Source organism: Rana temporaria, chromosome 9 (genome assembly GCF_905171775.1).
Source record: "Rana temporaria chromosome 9, aRanTem1.1, whole genome shotgun sequence".
NCBI classification, from domain to species: domain Eukaryota; kingdom Metazoa; phylum Chordata; class Amphibia; order Anura; family Ranidae; genus Rana; species Rana temporaria.
Window position 1 is genome coordinate 86,214,230 of NC_053497.1, and position 23,637 is coordinate 86,237,866.

General features: G+C 43.2%; 1 protein-coding gene across 4 annotated transcripts in view; it reads right to left on the reverse strand.

The window, feature by feature from the left end:
• SEPTIN6 (septin 6) overlaps positions 1-23,637 on the reverse strand; it is a 92,878-nt gene that overhangs the window by 39,455 nt on the left and 29,786 nt on the right. For all 4 annotated transcript variants that reach the window (XM_040323847.1, XM_040323845.1, XM_040323846.1 and 1 more), the window contains exons 2-4: positions 20,716-20,830; positions 10,850-11,045; positions 9,027-9,213 (exon numbers count right to left, since the gene is read on the reverse strand). In XM_040323847.1, coding sequence (XP_040179781.1) covers positions 9,027-9,213; positions 10,850-11,045; positions 20,716-20,830 — 498 coding nt within the window. The remainder of the gene's footprint in view (positions 1-9,026; positions 9,214-10,849; positions 11,046-20,715; positions 20,831-23,637) is intronic.

The window sequence follows — 23,637 nt, forward strand, 5'->3', positions numbered from 1 at the left end:
CTGCTGGTTGCTGCAACAATAATCAACATGCACAAAATATGTTAAATGCAAATCTACAGTAATTATTATTTTTATTTTTTTTATGAACTTGTATGATGAAAGGTTGTCTTCAATAGCAATACAGAGTCGGAGTAGAGGGAGGAGTCTTGGAATGGTCCGGTCAGTATGGAGGAGTAGCTAGAAGGGAACCCTCGCTCTCCAACCCCGATCTGATCGTGGAGATGAGTAGGAGCCGGACCTCTCCCTCTCGGGTCGCCCTCCCTCCCTCCCCCGGCTTGGAGATGTAGTCTCCGAGTCGAATTCCCGCCCCCCCCTTCTCGGTCAGGCTGAGCGGAGATCCTCAAACACCCGCAATACGAGCAGGTGCCTCGCGGCTTCCTTTCCTGAACGGCGGCGGCGACAGGTGGTATCGCGAGAGCGAGACTCGGAGACGCCTCGACGCGCAGAGCGGGGAGAGATCGCAGTGAGGTGAGCGAGGACCGGAGCCCCCTCGTGTCAGCAGAAAGTTTTTTTTTTTTTTTTTCTTTTTTTGTTGTTTGTTTTTGTGTGCGCTCCTCTCCTGTCCCCCTCGCTATGCAGACTTTGTGGGAACCCGTGCTGGAGGTCGTGTGTTGGGCAGCAGTAAGCCGGGTATTATAGCACCGATATCTGCACTTATAGAAAAGGAGACATAGCATCAAGCAGCACAACGCACAAAGCCGCTCTGCAGCTCATGTAATCCACCTTACCAAGCAAGAAAATACTGTGTCCATACCTGGCCCCACCGATTACAGCAACAGGAGGGCAGGACAAGGGCAAGACCAGAATTATACTGCAGCAGTCCCTGTTTGGCACTCCTTTTATTGGAAAACGAACAGTACCGGCAGAATCGTGAGTATACTACACTCATCAGAGTGGTGAGTATAATGTATTGTGCTTTACCATGAACTAAGAACTCAGAACCAAAATATATATATTTACATATATTTACATATACCAACGGGACACTCACACTGGAGGAGGCAACAGGACTGATACAAGGCAGGCAACAAGGGACACAAGGGATATATGCCTATTAATGCTATTGATGCTATTTCTTGTGCCTGAAATCATATTGCTTTTTGGGTGGCTTCTCCCCTGTTACCTTTCCCCTCCCTATGTGACAAATCAACTAAGAGTCAGCGAGACCCTACTATGTGGAACACTCCTGGAACCCCTCGAGAGGACAGCAAATATAATATAACGCACAATGTATCTGATTTTTTACAGTAAACACATGAATTGGCCGTGTACGGGACTAATAGTGGTAATCTTTTTGGGAAAATATAGCATATAGTGCAAACTCATCATATAGCACACAGTACAAACTCATTATATTACAGAGCTCTGAGACCGTGTAATAGAAGGTCGCGGGGCGAGACCGACACCTGGAACCGATATACAAGAAGGGCCATTAAATGCGCTGTTTGCTACAATTTTCCTTTATGCATTGGTAAGAAGAGAAATGCCATAACAAACGTGATCGGTGTAGGAGAAACATCAAAAGAGATTGTAAGTTGTACAAAACTGTTTAAAACAAAAATTAAAGAGACACTGGACATAAATACCAAAGAAAGCTACAGACAGAGAGGTAGCGTACAGATAGCAGTGGACACTTATGTATAAGGGTTACAAGTAACCGACCAGCTGAACTGTATACTACATACCGGAAGTCTATGCGTGGAGAGATCACGATACACTGAGAACATGTTCTGAAACTGGATAGCTGGACGGGAAAAATTCATAGCTTATAGTTACACTCCCCTGTAAGTACTTTACCCGTGTTTCGGAAATTAACAGTTTTAAGACAAGGAAAACCCTCGGTTACGTATTGGCAAAAAAGAAGTTTAATACAGCCATATAAGTGAGCTGTTTATGAGCTGCTCATTAGAGCAAAAAAAAAAAAAAAAACGGCGTAATCATTTTGGGGGGCGACGCCCAGAATTTCCTTTTTAGGTCCTGTAGTCATATATAAAAGAGAGAAAAACAAAAAAAGGGAACACATAGGCCACCACGGCCCCCACAGGTCAAAAAGTGATTCTCTATAAAGGTCTAATAAATGGTAGTAGCCTCAACTCGGGGACTATAAGAAACACAGGTAAAATAAGCAGGCATACTGTAAGTCCAAGTGGGGTGAAGGATGACCACAAGGGGAAAGGTAACGAAAGGAGGGGCAATTCCAAAGGCCCCCCGGTTAAGCCAAAGCCCAGGCCCGATGTGCAAATTTGTGACACACGCGACAAACGGAGATCCCCAGCATTTAGAAAAATCATTAATTGGTAGAGGAGGACAAGCAGAAAAGGATAAGAAAAAGGATAAGAAAAAGGATAAGAAAAAAGGAGCTACCAATATATTGGCTGACTTAGAAACACTCTCAGAGTCACTTTCAGAGATCACAACAGACCAAGACACAGAAACAGACCCTGTACAGGGAAATAAGGAAGAAACGCAGGACATGACACTTTTGCCAACAAAAAAGGAAATGGAAGGAATGTTCGCTGCCCTAGAACGCTCACTCAAATCGCAAATGGAAAAAATGGAGAGAAATATGGGGCATATACTGGAAAGAGTGGAAGAGGTGGAGAAAAAAGTTGACCATAATGTAATCTCAGTCAAAAAATTAGAAGATGAAATAAAATCATTAAAACTGAATCAACGAGAACAGGCTTACAAACTAGAAGATCAGGAAAACAGAGATAGAAGAAAGAACATTAGGATACGCGGAGTTCCAGATACAACACAGGCTGAGGACCTTCCAGAGATAATAAGGAAAATATGTAACCCATTATTAGAGAGAGAAACAACCTCCCCCCTAAGAATAGAACGAGCGCATAGGATAAGACGTTCGAGAGAGAGGTCACAGGAATACCCAAGGGACATTATAGTTCGATTCGAAAATTGGGAAGAGAAAAACCAACTATGGAGAAAACTGAGAGGGAAATCGCCGTTAGAATACGATCAACATAATATTCAAATTTTTCAAGACCTGTCGCAAGAGACGTTAAAACGAAGAAGAAGCTTAAAACCATTGCTACGTGTTCTACAGGAGCATGATATCCAGTATAACTGGGGATTTCCAGCGTGCCTAATAGGCAGGAAAAATGGTGCTTCGGCAAGACTGAGGTTTACAGAGGAAACACCAGAATTTTGCCATAGTTTGGGCATTCCAATGCCCAAAAATCAATAGTCTCTACTGATCGGGGAGGGGGGGAACGGTGGGGGGGGGGCTGTGGGCGGGAGCGGGAGGGGGCGGGTCAATTTAGTAAGCTATCGGAGAGGGACCGGGGAGAGGGGAGACCCAGAGAGTGCTTCTTCACCAGTTCCCCAGTAGCGGGGGATAGGAGACCGGGCTAAAATAGAACTCCACCTCAGCCTGAAGAGCAAAAGAGCGCCAGGAGCGCCAAATAGAAAAAGCTCTAAATGACCAGAAGGTCAGGGATAGAAGGGGGGGAAGGTGGGGAGGGGGAGGAGAGGAGAAAGCCCCAAATGAAGAACAAGAGGGCAAGGTACGAGGGGAGGGGAGGGGGGGGGAGGGAGAAGGGAGGGGGAGGAGGAGTTTGGACGGGATGGGGGGGGGGGGAGGATTAGGAAGGGGGGGGAAAGGGACCCGGATCTGTGTGACATGCAGCAGGAAAGAACATACATACCCGAGAAAGAGGGAAAAAAAAAAAAAAAAAAAATATATATGACAAACATAAATTTCTTAACATACAATGTAAGAGGTCTCAGCTGCCCTGAAAAGAGGCACATGGTACTAAGAGAAGTTGAAAGGTACTCCGCTGAAATAGTTTTCCTGCAAGAGACACACATAATGTTGGATTCTAACGTTAGATTGTACTCTCGGGCAGTTCCCATTTGGTATTATGGGGACTCCCCAAAGAAGAGAGCTAAAGGGGTTGCCATAGGAATAGGTAAGAATATCTCTTTCACAGTAGAAGATAGAAAGGTAGACCCAGATGGTCGTTATCTGTTCCTAAAAGGGGTACTCCAAGGAAAAAAATACACTTTAGCAAATATATACTGCCCAAACAGCCAACCACATAAATATCTGAGGGGGATTTTGAATGCTTTAATGGATTTTAAATCAGGACATGTAATACTAGCAGGAGACTTCAACCTCTCAATGGACTATCAATTGGATAGTACGTCCGGGGCCCAGAGGCGAAATATTAAACAGCTTAGAATATTAAGAAAAAAAATGAACAACTACTGCTTAATAGATCCTTGGAGGATTACAAATCCAAATAAAAAAGACTACACTTACTATTCTTCAGTGCATGGAACATACTCAAGACTGGACTATATGATGGTAGACCACGAGTTACTGGAGGATGTGGTTGGGACTTCAATAGGGGTAACTACAATTTCAGATCATGCTCCCGTAACGGTGAAAGTTAGATTTAAAGAAATAGAGCAAAGAAAAGGATCATGGAACTTAAATGAAGAACTTATAGAGGATATAGAGGTAAACAACACAGTGAGAACGGATTTGGATCAATATTTCACCCTTAATAATACACCTGAAGTAAAGGTAGCTACGGTATGGGAGGCCCACAAGGCTTACATCAGAGGGAAACTAATCTCAATTGGAGCAGGGAAAAAAAAGATAAGAAAATTAAATATGAAAAAATTAACAACTGAGCTATCTGAACTGGAACAAATGCATAAAGAGCGAGGAGAAAATGAAACATATCAAGAAATTGTTATAAAGAGGACCCAGCTCAGAGAACTGATGAAGGTCGAAACGAGAGACATATTTAAAAACGTTAGAAAGGAGAGGTATAAATGGGGGAACAAACCAGGGAAACATTTAGCTAGAATATCTAGGGAAAAAAAAAAAAAAAACTACATAGAAAAAATAAAAAACCAAGATGGCCTTATGAAATATAAGACGTCTGAAATCGCGGAATCTTTTCGGACCTTTTATAGCTCACTATATTCAATAAGAACCAAGGAAACACAAGAGCAAGAAAACATGAGAAAAAGGAAAATCAGGGAATACTTAGAAGAAGTGAAATTACCTAAAATTCCCCAAAACGACATTGAATCCTTAGAGGCCCCAATAACTCAAGATGAGGTATACAGAGCCATCCGGGAAACACCGTGCGGTAAGAGCCCAGGCCCTGACGGCCTGCCGATTAAATATTACAAAACATTTAAAGAACTCTTGGTCCCAGAGATGTGTAACTATTTTAACAAAATAGGAGAGGAAGAGGAAATAAGAAAAGAATCTCTATTGGCAAACATTTCTATTATCCCTAAAACGGGAAAAGATGGAACGTTGTGCTCCAGCTATCGACCAATAGCATTGTTAAACGCAGACCTGAAAGTATACGCGAAAATATTAGCAACTAGGATAAAAAGTTTAATGCCGCAATTAATAAATCCAGACCAGGCGGGCTTTGTAGCAGGCAGAGAAGGAAGAGATAACAGTATAAGGACTCTCTTACTGTTACAACAGGATCCAAAAAAGAAACCCCCAGCCGTACTCATGTCCTTAGACGCCGAAAAAGCATTTGACAGGGTCGACTGGGGGTTTATGATGGAAACTTTACAAAATATAGGCTTGGGACCAAGGTTCATGAAATGGGTAAAGAACTTGTACAGCCACCCGACGGCAAGGGTGAAGGTCAATGGGAGTATGTCGTCTGTGTTCAACATGGAAAACGGAACCAGACAGGGGTGCCCGCTCTCACCTCTCCTATATGTAATAGCTCTGGAACCGTTGTTAGCAAAAATCCGGGGAAACCCGGGGATAGGGGGGGTGAGAGTGGGAGATGAAGAACATAAGGTGGCGGCGTATGCAGACGACATACTCCTATATTTGACCAAACCTAGAGTCTCTCTCCCGAACGTCATAAAGGAAATAAAAAGATACGGTGATCTTTCAAACTTTAAAATAAACCCGATAAAAACAGTAATTTTGAATCTGGGGATAGAAAAAAAAGAAGTTGAAGAACTACAGAAAGAGTTTCCATTTACATGGGAAAAAGGAGCTATAACGTACTTAGGTATAAAAATCACACCTACAGTCGAAAAACTCTACTCGGCCAATTTTGTCCCCCTAATCAACGACATCAACCAAGACCTGAAAAACCTAGCAAAAAAATATATTTCCTGGATAGGTAAGATTAACGCGTTTAAAATGATGATATTACCGAAGATAACATACAAACTACAAATGCTCCCAATAAAAATTCCGCAAAGCTTCTTTAAAACAATTAAAACAGTAATTTTGAAATATATATGGGCAGGTAAAAAGGCCAGATTAAGCTACTCATTACCGAGCATGAAAAAAAAAGGAGGGGGGTTGGGGCTCCCCGATATAAAAAGATATTATTTTGCTGTAAACTTAGCCAGGCTGGTAGAATGGACAAATGCACACACAAAAAAAAAATGGGTACGTATGGAAGAAATATTAAGTAGGACACAATTAAATAGAAATGTATGGATACCACCGAAAATGAGGGAATTGAGCACAAACACACATAACATAACTAGGAATGTATTTAGAATATGGGACACAATATTTAGACGGGAAAAATGGGAGTATAACTCCCCATTAATCCCACTAGCAGGCACAAATTTTTTTCCACCAGGCAATGGAACACGTTTTGGAAAGCACTTAGGGGAGAAAAAATTAAAAGACATTGTAACACAGGGGAAAATTAAATTAAGACAAGAGATAAAAATAGGGGAAGGGGAACAAAGCATGAGTGAATGGGAGTATTTGCAGTTAAAACACTTTGTGAGTACACTACCACAACCAATTAGGGAAGATAAGACACTATACCCAATAGAAAAAATATGCAGCATGGCTAAGCCTCTGACACACGGTATATCAAAGGCATATGGGATATTAACAGAACTAGAGACTCCGGAAGCATTGCCCTTTTTAGAAAAATGGGAAAACGATATTGGTAAAAAAATTGATAAAACACAAATGATAGGTGCAGTATATAATCATGCCGCGGATATTACCACCATAGAAGCAAACTACAAATTAATGGTGCGATGGCACCTGACCCCATCAAGAATGAGTAAGATTCATCCAAGAAATTCAGAGCTATGCTGGAGAAACTGCAAACAAAAGGGAACAACGCTACATATATGGTGGGACTGCCCGAGAATTCAGGAATATTGGAAAGAAATCTTGAAATATATTGCAGAAATAACAGGGGAGACGATTTTATGTAGCCCGCTGCCCTGTTTGTTTCACGGAACCGAAAAAACAAAAAAACAATACGGAACAACTCTGATCCCAGTCTTGTTAAACGCAGCTAAGGCTCTGATCCCAAAAAACTGGCTACACCCAAAGAGGCCATCAATTAAAGAGTGGATAGAAAGGGTGGAATACATAGAAGAGATGGAGTATCTTGCCAGCAGAGAGACAGGAGAAGAGGACAAATACAGGGTGGTTTGGGAAAAATGGAAAGTGTTCAAATCCTCAGAAAAGTTCGTCCAGGGAATGACAGAAGCAGATAGTTGAGAAACCATAAAGAAGATTGAATGACACACAGATCCGGGAGGGGGGGGGGGGGAAGAAGGGGGGGGGGGAATTAAATTAGGGTATACTAGTAAGGAATATAGTCAGATTGGTTAAGCGGGAAAAGATTAATCAATAGTTTAAAAATGTCAAACCTGTAATGCTTTAAAAAAAAAGGAAAAAAAAAAAAAGAAAAAAACTTAAACACATGAGAAGGAAAAAAACCCACGAATGATGCGAAGCCGCAAGAGAGACGCTAAGGGCGGACGAACCGTGAGCTAGCCTCTCGGCTACATGTGAGCAGAGTCTGACGTGAAAAAAAAAAAAAAAAAAAAAAAAAATAGCAATACAGAAAGTTAAAAATAATTATTTTTTTGCAACTGGAATGGTTGTTACCAATATATTTAAGTGTCAATATTGTATACAATCTTTCCACTAGCACCACCTAAGTAAAAGCATTTCTAAAGGCATATCTTTAGATTAAAATATTAAAAGTATAGTTTTGCACAGAGCGGTCCCCCCCAATCTTCTCTTCTTCCCCATAGCAACCCCCTCCTCAAACCTGAGCATGGCTGTGTGCATCTATTGACACACAGCGTGGCTCAACCCCACCCCCGCTCACAGGATTTGAAGGATGGCAGCAGGAGCCAATGCCTGTTGCTTTTACCTGAGTCTCCGTGAGAAGAGAAAGAGGGTAAATAAGACCTAAAGCTTGGACAGAGCTTAATGCTGGGACAGAGTGAATGCTGACAGACTCAGGTAAGTGTTTTGGGTGAAGAAAAAGAGACCGCCGCTCCAGGCAAATGCAATAAGCAATCAATGTCCTCCTCAAAGACCGTGGGTGCTGGCAATGCACAAGGCAAAAAATCAATGAAGAGAATTCATGGACAGCCGCACACCAAAATGAACCTAAAAAGGTAGCCTTTATTGGTGTAAAAAGGATAAAAAGCACTACAAAACACAGCACAGCAAGCAGTGGGGTAAAAAAGCTGACACGTTTCGCACAGTGCTTAGTCATAGCTATGACCAAGCACTGATTGTGCGAAACGCGTCAGTTTTTTATCCCACTGCTTGCTGTGCTGTGTTTTGTAGTGCTTTTTATACCAATAAAGGCTACCTTTTTAGGTTAATTTTGGTGTGCGGCTGTCCATGAAGTGTTTTGGGTGGGGAGGAAATAGTGCAGTGTTTTTTTTACCCTTACGCAGGGAATGCATTAAGGTAAAAACCACCAAGGCTTTAAAACCACTTTAAGGCCTAGTTCACACCACATGTGCATAATTTTTTTTACACCATAGATGCATAAAAACCGATTGGAAAAACATACATTTGACTTGCATAGGCTTGTTCACACCATGTGCAGAGACATGCATATTTATTATGTACATCTCTGCAAGGACACAAATAAAACTGATTTCTATGTGTCCTGTTCATAGGACCTCCTTTATTTTGTAACGCATTGGTACTATATAAATCCTGTAAAATAAGAAGTTAAATAGGAAAAAGCCTGTTTTCCGACACTGACCTTGCTGTCCAGTTTCTTCATAGTGACCAGGTCTATAGATTTCAGGGAATGGCCAGTGGGGGCAATGAAGTACAGGCACGCATGAATCCGAGAATCGTGGTAGTTATGAAGAACTCGCTTAATCTTCAGCTCTTCCTGCAAGTAGGCTTCATACTGGGAGTCAATGAACTCCACAATGGACTTGTAACTAAGATAAAAATGGACAAGTGTGTGGGTATTTAAAACAAAAGATCTTTTATAACCTAGTCACATGTATCTGGTGCCCACTCGGACTGTACAGTAAATCTTTAAAGGTGATTTCTACCAAAGTTCACTAAATGTAGAGGGGCCAATATGAAAAGTCACAGGACATAATATGAAGGCAATATCCAAACATATACTCATTACATCTTCAGTATGGCAGATGAAATAAAAACAAAGAGCAGCAACTGGCTGCTATAAGCAACTTCAAACTTCCAGGATTTTTGCATTTGGCTTGGAAGTGCATGCATTAGTACAATGAATATACAGTTAGGTTTATACAGGAAATTTTTATTATTTTTTTTTACATTTATAACACCATATTAGTTCCTACCTATGACATATCTGCTATTAGCCAGATTCAGGTAGACGTGCCCAACTTTAGGCAGGCGTAGCGCATCTCATATATGCTACGCCGCCGTAAGTTAGAGAGGCAAGTACAGTATTCACAAACAACTTGCGTCCTAAGTTACGGCGGCGTAGTGTAAATGTGCCGGCGTAAGCGCGCCCAATTCAAATGTGGAAGAGGTGGGTGTTTATGTAAATTAAGCATGACCCCACGTAAATGACGTTTTGAACGAACGGCGCATTGTTGATATTGACATGTTGGCCCTAGCAGCTGCAGCCAATAGGATACCTGTACATGTGTGAATGTTGCACAAAACATTACATGCATACAGTAAATGTATTAATTGGGTGACTTCTGAAGCCAATTGGTTGCACTAGATTTTAGTTAGGGGTATCAGACTAAAAGGGGGCTACACAAATGCACGCCACACACATTTGTAAAAAAGAAAAAGAACCACACACCACCACATTTATCATTTTCCTTTCACTTAACTTCACAATTATGTACCACTTTGTGTTGGAGGGGGATGGTTGCAGGGATTGAACCGGCCATGGTCCCAAGAGCACAGTCAACCGACAAGTAAACAGGACAGCTAAGGCTCCATAAAGGAAGCATTAAAATTACGGGGCCATAATCAGTCAACCCAAGGTCTCCTTTTTTTTTCTCTTTCAATGAATGCTGGCTTTCTTTGATTGTATGAAGGGGGACGGGGACGATATCACAATCTCCACCTCATTTAGAGTGCCAATGTCCAAATGCTCATATACAGTTGCACTGACAGCATTCCCTTTGTATCTTGCTCCAGTGACAACTCTAAAGTGTGCATTTCCTACTATTTGTTCTGGTGAGGATAAATTGCCCAACAAGGACACAGAAAAAAAATTAAAGCTTGGTGTTAATCCTTCTCAACTCTATCCAGAACTAGTAGCATCCTACACCTGCATATAGCACTACAACCCTGTGGTCACTGATCTATGGTCAAGAAGATGTGTCCAGCAATGTATGGGAGGTAGACATTTTGGCCAGAGTTTTATTTTAATGACCAAACTTCACCATAAAAAATAAAAGCCTTTATTAAAAAAAAAATGTAAAACTGACCAACACTTCCAAACATTTAAACAGTGATAATCTGAATTCCATATAAATCACTCTTAGGTTTTCACTCTAAATAAAAAAATAAATAAAAAAATTACAAAATTGACAAGTCCTTGTTACTTGTCTATATAAAACTCACCTGTCTTCCTTATTAATTTGGTCCCCAAATCCTATGGAATTGACTATAGTCATTTTCAGACGTACGTTACTCTCTGTGAGATCATAAGTGCAGGATTTCAACTGAACTCCAGGCTGAGAGTGAGAACTCTGTTCCCCCTCAAACGTTGTGTTAAACAATGTATCCATAAGGGTGGATTTTCCAAGACCGGTTTCACCTTTAAGACAAAAAAAAAAAACACAACACATTAAAGTTAAATCAATACTTACAGCAGCAATAAAGAACAAACTAATGGCTACACAGAGAGGAAGGGAAATGTGGTGTGTATAAGGCCTCGTACACACGACAGAGTTTCTCGGCAGAATTCACCGAGAAACTCGGTCAAAACCCGGATTCTGCCGAGAAACTCTGTCGTCTGTACAGTTTTGGCTCGATGGAGCCGCCGAGGAACTCGACGAGAAAATAGAGAACATGTTCTCTATTTTCTCGTTGTTCTATGGGAGAAGGCGGCCCGCCGAGCTCCTCGGCGGCTTCATCCCAAAACTCGACGAGGAACTCGACGTGCCAAGCAAGTCGAGTTTCTCTGTCGTGTGTACGAGGCCTAAGTGTGGTAGTGGGAGGATGTTACCACCATTCATGAAGCCAGAATCTAAAAAATGAGACATATTAAAAAGGTGAAAGACCATGTACCCTTTGAGCTTTCCATGTAGCAACAATACGACACCCCCTCATATTTCTCACGGATAAAAACTGGTAGTGGCCCGATAGCGTTTTCTATAAAGTCTCTGTGCCAAAACGGAACTTATAAGGAGGCATACGTACACCGGAAGGGACGTGAGGAGGCACTGAGAACGTTGTGTTTTTATTTCTCTGCTTGTTTTCATCTCTTATATGCAAGGGTCCATCCACATGTACATTCTTTAATAAATGTATATTGGATTATTCATACATACTACACTATTGGAGGCTTCTTTCCTTTCTTCCCCCACTTTTATTTGAGTGTGACAGGAATACTGTGTGGGGGATAGACACGGTGCTGGGACGGCTGTAGGATATCCCAATAGGTGTCATTGAACAGGAGAAGCACCATAAAGCCTCGTACACACGACCGAGGAACTCGACTGGCGAAACACATTGTTTTCCTCATCGAGTTCCTTGTTAGGCTGTCGAGGAACTCGACAAGGCAAGTTTCTCCATTCCCGTCGAGCAAATAGAGAACTTGCTCTCTTTTTGGCTCGTCGAGTTTCTCGTTCGTTTCCTCGACGAAAATGTACACACGACCGGTTTCCTCGGCAAAAAAATATCTCCCAGCAAGTTTCTTGCTGGTTTTTGCCGAGAAACTCAGTCGTGTGTACGAGGATTTAGATGTTTGAAAAGTATTTTCCATGAAGGGGGAATGAACTCTGTGGTTCTTTGAGGCAAATTTAAATTTTTGGGAGGTGAGAGTTTTGAGGGCCCGGTCTCTCCGGATATCAAGACTATACATACACAGCTACAATTGTGGCGCCATTTAAATACTTTTATATTACACTTATCTTATCAAGGGAATGTGTTCCATTTCAGTCTTCATCAGTGAAGCCATTTATAGACATTGTTTTTTTGCACATAGTATTTATATTTGTGGAGCTTTCACAGCTTTTCACAGATCTTATCACTCCAGTTTTGCACTTTTTTCATCATCAGTATTATCTGATTGATTATTTAGTTCATTTTTTACTATTCATTTATTGTTATACACCCTTTTTTGCACATTCAGGATTACTCATATATTATCTTTTTTGCACATTCAATATTACTGTTATTTGATGACTTTTGATGACCAATAGGTCTTGCTGCACTTTTTCACAATAAGTCATTATTTCTGACACTTAGGGACATTCAAATAGTCAGGTAGCGCGAAGGACACTTTCACATTTAAGTCCCAGGAGATCGTTCATCCATTTCGGGAGCGCATCGCGTGCCCGGCCGTGAAGCCGAAAGTCATCACGGCCGGATGCCCAGAATGTGAATGGAGGCGCCGAGGAGAGGCTCTGTGCGGCCGCATCGCTGGACCGTGGAACAGGTAAGTGTCTGTTTAATAAAAGTCAGCAGCTATACTTTTTATAGCTGCTGACTTTTACCAAACTTTAAAAGGCTGGAACTCTGCTTTAAATTTCGATAGGTCCACCAACCAATATTATTTCCCCCTGAAGTAGATGCATTATACCTGCATTGATATGAGTTGTTGAGGGGTCAGGACGGCACAACAGGCATTTTGTGTACTGAGGAGGACGCTCGTATCATCCCAATACCATCATTGGTATACACCAGTATAGGCTTATCATAGAATGGTGCACTGATGGACCCGATCTGTGCGAGTACCCCTGAAGGGGATTTTGCTTTATTTAATAAATGGTTTAAAACTTTATTTGCACCAACAAGTTTTTCCTGTTTTATATATCCTGGATGGTTTGTGCTGAGGAACCCAGGAGCCTAACACGGTTAAAGAGCCCAGAGGTGGTTCACATGCATGCTTAAATCGCAAAGTCGCACACTCCAAGGTGAGCATTCATTACCTAAGGGGGGCACCTGAGTGATGACACCTTGGGCACGGCTTGGATCACACATTAAGTCTTTTTGATTACACAGACGTTATCGCAGGATCAGAGACGCAGCTGGTTGCTACTCATATGCACATGAGCACTTTGTCATATGACCTAAATCACCTATTGCATTGTCTTTTAGGACAGTCATCATTGGCAGATTTGGACACTGTATGAAAGAACAGGAGCACTTTGATACATTACTGTCTTTTTCTTAAATACACAGTTATGCACCAGGCACTTTAACTATGTTTTACCTTATGATATACAGTATTAATATTATATTTTTACATATTATTTTATTTTTGGATAAAGTATAATTTACTGTGCACTGCTTATTTATATCATTTTAGTGCAGTGTATATAGTTTTTTATTATTTTTTTTTTTTAATCAAGCTTAAAAGGCCAACTCCACAATTACACCCATATTTAGGATGCAACATAATGCCAAGCTGACACCCAACTCCCGACCGACTGCATTACAACTGGGAATGAATGAACTACAAATCCCTTTCCCACTCTAGAATAGAGGTTAAAAAAAAAAACCACACGCACACACACACACACACACACACCTCCTTAAAGCGGAGTTCCACCTAAAAATGGAACTTCCGCTTAACCCACTCCTCGCCCCCTTACATGCCACATTTGGCATGTAATTTTTTTGGGGGGGAGTGGGGGCTTCAGGAGAATGGGACTTCCTGTCCCACTTCCTCCTTCCGCCGAGGGGCTGGAAAGGCGATTAGCTTAATCGCCTTTTTACAGCCCCTCCCTGTAGGCGAGCGCCTGTCCAATCGGACGGCGCCGCTCGCGCATGCGCAGTGGGTGCCCGTCCGTGAAGCCGAAAGCTGTCACTGCCTGCCGGGTGCCCACACTAGGAATGAAGACGTCGGCGAGTCGCCGGAGCCGTGGAGCAGGTAAGTGTCTGTTTATTAAAAGCCAGCAGCTACACTATTTGTAGCTGCTGACTTTTAATAAACTTAAAAAATGGCTGGAAAACCCCTTTAAACTTATACTGTAAGTATTTTGATCACACAGATATATTTAGCCTGATTTACTGGCAGAGTTGAAAAATCTACACTCAGCAAATTGTGTGAATATTCACTTTAAATTTTAAATTATCCACTCATGTGAAAAGCAAATTCCCTTTTATTTATTTCATCTGCACGATTACAATAAACAGAAATTAGCTTTTTACCTTGCTGCATAAGGCTCCTTTCACACTGGGGCGTATTTCAGGCGCTTTGGCGTTAAAAAAAATAAAAAGCTCCCTCTATGGGAAGGGGGCTTTAGGAGCAGTGTATTTAACACTCCTAAAGCGCTGCAAAGAAGCTGCTTGCAGGACTTTTTTTTGATGCCCTGCCAGCGCAGAGTCTCAGTGTGAAAGCACCCGGGCTTTCACATTGGGATTGCAGTTGCAGCTTCTTTCAGACGCTTTTAACGCTAAAGCCCCATACACACTATCAGTTTTTCTTCAGGTTTACCAAAACTAGGGTTTTCCCTGATACTGATACTAGTACTAGCGCAAATGCTCCCGATGCTTCACCCGATACTTTTTATTTTTGAAGTGACGAGCGGGGGCTGTGAGAGGAGGCAGAGAGGGGGCTGTGAGAGGAGGCAGAGCGCGGGGGCTGTGAGAGGAGGCAGAGCGCGGGGGCTGTGAGAGGAGGCAGAGAGGGGGCTGTGAGAGGAGGCAGAGCGCGGGCTGTGAGAGGAGGCAGAGCGCGGGCTGTGAGAGGAGGCAGAGCGCGGAGCAGTATTCCTCAGGTAAGTAAAATAGAATGGGTGTCAGCACAGAACGCTTGAGATATGCCACCAGCAGCAGTATGGGGTTTCCCAACAAAGAAAAAATTCCTGCCAAGTGAAGAGCGCAAACCATCACACTGCCATCTTCACAATGCACACAGAGACCAATCCCACACCAGACAATGAGAGGAACAGAGCTACCTGTTACCTTGGACACGTATCACTAAAACTTAACAACTTTTACTCCTTCCTCAGCATGTCATAGCTGTCAATGTGGAGGGGGGGGGGGAGAGTGGGCAGAGAGGCAGAACATGTTAATGTCTTTTCACTGATCATCACCAATGTAAGGGGCATTCTTCTCACTGACCACCAATGTAAGGGACATGGAGTCACTGTGGTGCCATTTAAGGAGGACTGGTTCTTCATATGGACTATTTATTTGCTCAAACCTTCATCATATACTGTATTTATGCCATGTATCTTTCATTTACTTGGCGCAGCCGTCCCCTTTTCCTGGAACCTAAGAAAAGCTTTTTTTTTTTTACCAAAACTGTCACGACATAAAAAAGTTACGGTAATCGGTATCGGCGAAATAAATGAAAAAAAATATCGGTACTTGTACTCGGTCTTAAAAAAGTGGTATCGGGACAACCCTAACCAAAACCATGTAGTGCAAGGGCCTGCCTGATTGCATACAAATTGAAACTCTAATGCTGGATTCACACTTGCGCAGTGCAAATTTGAGCTCTGTTATCTCTGCAAAGAGATAACAGAGCTGTTCAGCAGATCATCTCCGTTTTAGCTGCGAGAGAGGGGAGGGGGAAGGGGGGGGGAAGTGTATTGAGGAGAATGAGAGAAATCCTGATGAGAAATGAACACCTCTGCGAATCAGATGCGTGCCCATAGAACATAATGGGCCTGAATTCGCACCTGAGGTGCACCGCAACGCCTAGAAAACGCACAAGGTTTTTGGGCAATGCGCAGTGCGAATGCATCGCACATATGTGAACCAGCCTCATTAAAATCAATGTATTTTATAATGTTATGCGAATTGGATGCGGTTTAAGCCGCACTCAATTCGCATAGGTGTGAACCCAGCCTTAAGGTTTGACCTCATATTAGAAAACCTGAAAAGAAAAACCTGCAGGAAAACTGATAGTGTGTATGGGGCTTAAGACCCCTTTCACACTGGAACGTTTTTCAGGCGCTTTAGTGTGAAAGCACTCGGGCTTTCACATTGGGATTGCAGATGCAACTTCTTTCAGGCGCTTTTTTTAACGCTAAAGCGCCTGAAAAATGCCCCAGTGTGAAAGGGGTCTAATTGAAGTGAATATTCACACAATGAAGGTTCTCACTTCCTTTGGTAAATCAGCTTCACTGTACAGAGACCCCTCCGAGATGCAGCATTTCTACAAATCTAGAAAGGGAAACAGCATTTCCTACTAAGAGTGAAGTAATGGATATAACACACATATGTAAAACAGGTTAAGGACATTCTGAAAATTCTCCATCTCCAAGGTTCTGAAATAATAAACTATATTTAGCCAGTTTGTTCCCCAAAGTATTTTAGGCACTAGAAAAATGGAACACTCACAGCAAAAGTAGTTCATCTATGTGGAAGATTTTTATATATCCTTTCAGAAACTTTTCTGAATAATTTACTATTGTTTTAAAAACATGCTTAGCAAAAAAAAAAAGCCACAACAAATATCGGACATAGTAGACATATAATTAAAACACATTTTTTTTGTTCAATGTTCTCGCTAGGAAGCGGTCAAACCATTCATGTGTTTACAACAGATTGTATTGGGGTCAAGCTTTTTATGGTTTAAAATTTTTACCCTATTCATATGTATTAATACGTAGATTAAGCACACCACATAGCCAAACTGCTTTAGCAATAAGTTTCTATTAGGCATATACATACCGGTACATACATACATACATACATACATACATACATACATACATACATACATAGGGCCCCTCCCGATTCCAAAAAAATGCTGCATTGCCTTCAAGTGATTTTTTTATCTTTCTCTAGGCTGTTATAAATTTGATTAGACTAGGACCTGAACATGTCTGGAGCGAATATTTGCTAAAATATTAGAATGCTGCAGCCGACTTTAAAGCCTAGTACATGGGTGAAATGTCAGGTGACATTGGCCGGGGAAAGTGTAAGCTCTGATCAGGTTCGCCTGAAAAACTGACAGGCAGACGGGCCTAATTGTTAAGCTTAGGCAAAAAATTCTTTAAGCCTAGGTTCACACTGCTGCGAATTCAAAATCGCGCGATTTCGCGGCTGCGATTTTGCCGCGATTTCGGCCGCAATTTAATGTAAATCGCGGCCCGAAATCGCAAAAAGTAGTACAGGAACTACTTTTTGAAATCGCAGATGCGGCGTCGCACTGATTAGGACAGTGCCATTGCCGACAATTGCCGCCGATTTGAGATGCGATTTGACATGTCAAATCGGATCTCAAATCGTTCCAAATCGTACCCAGTGTGAACCAGGGCTAAGGGGGAGTGGTAAAAATGTGACTCAGCTGTGCATTTTTTAGTGCCCCCTTCCCTCCAAACACAAGTGCAAGGTAGCATCTTATGACCATAATCATCACAGCACAGCAGGTCCTCTGTTGCTCTCCCACAGTGTCACTTAGTTGCTGACTTTTGTTAAGGCTGCTTTGTTTTACAGTCGGTCCACACAGTACAACTATAAGTCAGCAATGGATGATGGTGATGGTGATAATGATCACACAGTGGGGAGTCTGGGGTCTGTACCTTCATGCCACAGTAATCAGTGTGACTGTGTGGAGTGTATGCCGCTGCTTGCCTGAAGCTGTGCACCGTCTGCCACCTGCTGCCGGATTAGGTCTCTTGTGCCCTCTCAGCCACCTGCCCGCCACCCATAAGTCTCTCCCTCAGTCTGCGGCACTTACTGAGGGAGTTGTGTACAAATTAACCACTCCACCAGGTACAAGCAATGGGCAGGCGTGGCCAGAACTAGTGCAGCGCATTTTGCTGCGCCAGCTTATATGTCTGCGCCCCGAAAATGGGAAAAAAGTCCTTCCTCTTCTCTCACTTACTGTTGACCTGATGGGGCCCAGAAAAATATAATTACACCCTGGAAAGAAAGTAGGAACATGGGTGTGCTTAAGTAAAGCCCTTTTATTTATTTAGCCAGAAATGAACTTTTAAAACTTCCTGGGCCCCCTTTGTTGAGCTGATGGGGCCGGGCCCAGTACAACAGGGCTGGTTTTACTGCCCTATCAGCGGCCCTGCGTACATACAATTGTACAACAGGTACAGATAACCAATTATGTCATTTAACAACAAGCATAATAAAACAAAGATATTCACTCCAAGGTTGAATCATAGCAAAAAACATTCATTCATATGGGTGCAATGAGCTACACTAAACGTATAAGAGCTGATGTTCAGAAATCCATACTGTACAGGCATTCAGTACCCTTGATTGTGTAGTGAAAAGGAAAGCCGAGCCAGACCCTGGTGAAAAGCGAGAGGAAGAAAACCGATCACATTAAGGCTACTTTTACACTGGTAGCCGGCTCCATTCGCAGTAAAGCGCCACTAGTTTTAGTGGTGTTTTTCGGCTGCTAGTGGGGTGCTTTTTACCACTGCCCATTCATTCCAATTAGCAGGGGAGGTGTAGGAGCGCTGTATACAGCACGCCTACACCGCCCCAAAGATGATGCTGCTTGCAGGACTTTTTTCCCCCGTCCCGCAAGCGCACTGCCCCAGTGTACTATTAGCACTAAAACGCCCGAAAACTGCCTCAGTGTGAAAGGGGTCTAAAAGAGAATTAATCGATTTTTTTTATTTTTATTAAATCATACCTACATCTAGGAGAATGCAGCATCAGTTCAATGCTGCATCTGTTCCTTTGCCGGCTCTAATGCTGAAAACCGAGCTATCAAACGCAGCCAATTGCTTGGTTCTCAGAGCTCTCTGTGCAGAATACTGGCATCTGTCAGTCAATAGCTCTCTGCTCTGACCCCCCCTTCACTCAGTGGAGAATTGGGCTGTGGAGGGGACCATATGGTTGTAAACTTTCCCCAGCCTGGACTGACTTTGAAGTCAGCCGACAGCGAGCTGAAGCCTGTTGTCTGCTTTGGCTGTACTTCTCCTTTAAAGGGGCCAATAAGAAGGTCCAGGAGGTGTCAGAAAAAAAAAAACCAATACACACAAAACTTTATCTGCCTGTAATCTCTGGATAAAAACGCTGCTTAGTCATTATTCTCTATGGCCCGGATTCACAAAGACTTACGCCGACGTATCTTCTGATACGCCGCGTAAGTGCACTGATGCGCCGTCGTATCTATGCGCCTGATGCTTGAAATAAGATACGCCTGAATTTTGGCTCCACCCGACCGACGTAAGTCTCCTACACCGTCGTATCTTGGGCGCATATTTTTTACGCTGGCCGCAAGGGGCGCTTCCATTGATTTACGCGTCGAATATGCAAATGACCGAGATACGCCAATTCACGAACGTACTTGCGCCTGTCGCATGAGTATACGCCGTTTACGTAAGGCGTACGTCCGGCATAAGGATAAAACACCTATAGGGAGGCGCAACCCATGCAAAGGTATGGACGACGGAACAGCCGTCGTATTTTACGTCGTTTACGTAAGTCGTACGTGAATGGGGCTGGGTGTAGGTTACGTCACGTCGTAGGCATTGAGCCGCCGTATCTTAGGGCGTAAATTCGACGTGATTCTGAGCATGCGCACGCATGCGCCGTTCGTTCGGCCCTTCATTTACATGGGGTCACGCTTAATTTTAATAGACCACGCCCACTACCTTCCTACTTTGAATTAGGCGGGCTTACGCCGGCCAATTTACGTTACGCCGGATGTGAATAGTGTTCTTGCCTCACTGATTTACGTTGGCGCAGCGCATATGAGATGCGCTACGCCGGTCTAAAGATGCACCGCTCTACGTGAATCCGGGCCCTTATGTTCTGACTGAAGTGCCAAAGTTTGTGAACAATCGCACATGGGTCCAGTATACGTGCCTTCATTTGTTTGGGATGCTTTTCTTTGTGTCTGATAAGAAAGCCGCTGCTACAGCAATATTTCAGACATCTTTTTAATAACACCTCTCTGCTTTGACATCTTTAGACAGGCAGTGGAAAAAAAAAAAAAAAAAAAAAAAAAACACATTTGCATCCCTATTGATCAACTGTTTTGATGCCAAAATCAATGATGACATTTGATTGGACCATTCATGCGCCAGCAATGGATAGAATATTGCATAACAAAGTCAATCATTTTTCTATATATTCTTATGTGCCTGGACTTGCACTAAACTGTTCTCAAATAAAGCACTGCAGTGTTGCATTGATCTTGAGTTTGACTTGTTACAAAGCACTGTGTAGCTGGCTGTAAACAAAACATGCACACAATACTGTATTCATCCATGTCCGGCCATTGAATGGGCTCATTTTCACAAGTCTGGGTCCTCTGGTGCTATTCATACACAATCTTTTGGATCGTTGCCTCTCCTAACAAAGTCAGCATGTCTGCAAATACTCACCCACACAGAGGATATTGAAACAAAAGCCATGATTAATTGATTTGTTAACCAGCTGGTCCGGCAGGCTGTCAAATCCCACATGTCCAGAAAGAGGAAGAGTACGGCACCCGTCACCCTGAAACAACAATAGAAAACAACAGAGTAAGTCCGATCCTTTGCAATATTTACTTTTCTCTTGTATAAATCTGTATTCAGTAAGGAGAAGGGTATTGTGCAAAGGGCCACAGCAGCCAATCAGAATTTACCAGTCATGTTTTTGGTTGCTAGGGGTTACTACAGTCTTCATATCACTAATAGTTGTACTACCTTACTAAATAACGGCAAGAACGTGTAACCATCAGCAGTAATAAAATGTGTGATAGTCTGCCAAATACCTGATCGCAATATAAATAAGAGTTCATTCCCCAGAGAATAACAGCGGGATTCTACAATAAACAGGATGTTCATTATTCAGCTCTGGAAAAGCTACAGAGGTGCCCAATGCTGCTGTGCATGTAAATCAGGTGTTCATTGTATGTGTTACATGAGGCGGAACAGATATGGGCCAAGGAGCAGAAGCCACTAGTAAGCTGCTGAACCAATGACCAGATAAAACAGGCTCCTCAGTGACAAACACAGAACATGAAATACAGAAAGAAGGGAAATGCAATGTTATATCCTACAAGTTAAGGAGAGTGACTGAATGACATGCAGTTTAAGTCCCGGGTTCACACTCATGTGGTGCTGGATTTGCAGCGTTTCCCGCACCGCATCACAATCACACTCCGTTCATGTGAACCGCTGTGGGTGCTGAGGTTAAAGGGGTTGTAAACCTTCATGTTTTTTCACCTTAATGCATCCTATGCATTAAGGTGAAAACTCCTTGCAGTGTCCGGCCCACCAGCCCCCCCGTTTTACTTACCTGAGCCCCGAATTTCTGTGGGCACGATCCCGCATTGCCCGCTCCATGGTTTCTTAGCTCTTCATTGGATAGATTGAAATCAGTGCAGCCATTGGCTCCCGCTGCTGTCAATCAAATCCAACGACGCGGGCACCGGGGCTGAGTCATACACTCAGGCTGCTTTCACATTGGGGATAGAGCCGCGGTATAGCAGCGCGATTTTTAGCGCTGCTATACCGTCGTATTTACCGCGGTATTCGGACGCTAGCGGTGAGGTTTTAACCCCCGCTAGCGGCCGAAAAAGGGTTAATACCGCGGTTTCCCATTGATTTCAATGGGAAGGCGCGGTATAGGAGCGGTAAACACACCGCTCCTATACCGCTCCAAAGATGCGGCTAGTAGGACTTTTGGAGCATTCCTGTTACCGCACCGCTTCAGTGTGAAAGCCTTCGGGCTTTCACATTGAAGCCTGCAGGGCATGATTTTTTCATGCGGTATAGCAGCTCTATTTTTAGCGCTGTACCGCATGAAAAACGCCTCAATGTGAAAGGGGCCTCAGTGTCTATGGATGCCGATTGTATGACACAGGAGCGTGCCCGCAAGGTAACCCCCTCGGGAGAGGGGGTTATCTAATGCAGGGAGGAGCCGCCGTGGAACCCCAGAACAGCTGGATTGGGGCTACTCTGTGCAAAACAAACTGTACAGTGGAGGCAAGTATGACATGTTTGTTATAAAAAAAAACAAAAAAAAAAAAAAACACCTGAACCGTTAATATCACTTTAAGTTAACACCCCAAAAACTGTTTGCAAAAAGCAGTGCAATTGCCTAAATAGGATCGCATGGGTGTGAAGACCCATACGATCAGATTTCATCGATTCAAAAAAATAAAAAATAAATCACCTTTTCCGTTTGGTGCGGTGCGATTTGAGCCATACAAAACGAATGGGCTCAAATTGCACGGCAAAGAATTGCATGCGATTTTAACAGGAATATGGTGCGATTCCTGTCCGAATCACATGCGATTCTCCGCACCACATCAGTGTAAACCAGGAATAAAACAATGCAGATTACAGCCTTGGAAAGAACTGAACCCAGCATTGCAAGAACGCTACCCACTTCCCCCAGAACATTGCATATAACTGAGCATGAGCTTCTTTGGGGTCGATTACAGGCGTTTTTCTGCCATTTACATTGGTGACCTGTACAAAATCACTTTGAAACACTCAGGTGTGAATGCAGCCTGAGTAGTGAACTCCGTCATTTTCTTTTTTTTATGGGCCCCCAGGTGGTTTATGGACATAATGTGCACCGTATATTGGCACATCATGACAGATTTACCTGTCAAACTGAGCCCTCCAGCACTGCGCTGTCACCACTCCTGAAGGTCCTGGGCACTTTCATCTCCTGAAGGTCCATCTTCTGTGTTTGCACTATCCAGGCAGTTGAATGGCCAGGCCACAATAACGTGACTTTAGCGCAGATCGGATGATGTAAATATGCAGTCTGAGCTGCGCACGTGTGGCTCAGATTATATTTACAGGCCAGGAAAGGAATTTGTGACAGAAGAGACCACTTGAGTCTCTTCTGTTAAAAAAAACCCTACCGGTCAGTGTGTTTTTTATTTATTTTTTAAGAATTTACCTAAAGTACAGCCAAAGCTCATTTGGCAGTACTTCTCCTGTGGATCACAGGACAGCAGTCCGTTCTGCACTCCTGTGACCCATTTTTAGCAGACAGCGGGTTGAAGCCCACTGTCGGTTGACGTCACAGAGCCGGTTCAGGCGTGGACAAGATCGTGACAATTAAGTCGGGATACGCCCACATGCCTGGACCGACACCGGGCTCAGCCTCTCAGCGGGCCTGAGCTGGCCGCTCCTGCCCCCTCCACAGCCCAGTGAGCATGTGTGTGTGTGGGGGGGGGGGGGAGTAGAGAGCTGGTGACTCTTAGTCATCAGCCCTCTGCTCATAGAGCTCTGAGAACTGAGTGATCGGTAGTGTCTGATTGCTCAGTTAGATCCGGCGGGGGACTGATGCAGCATCGG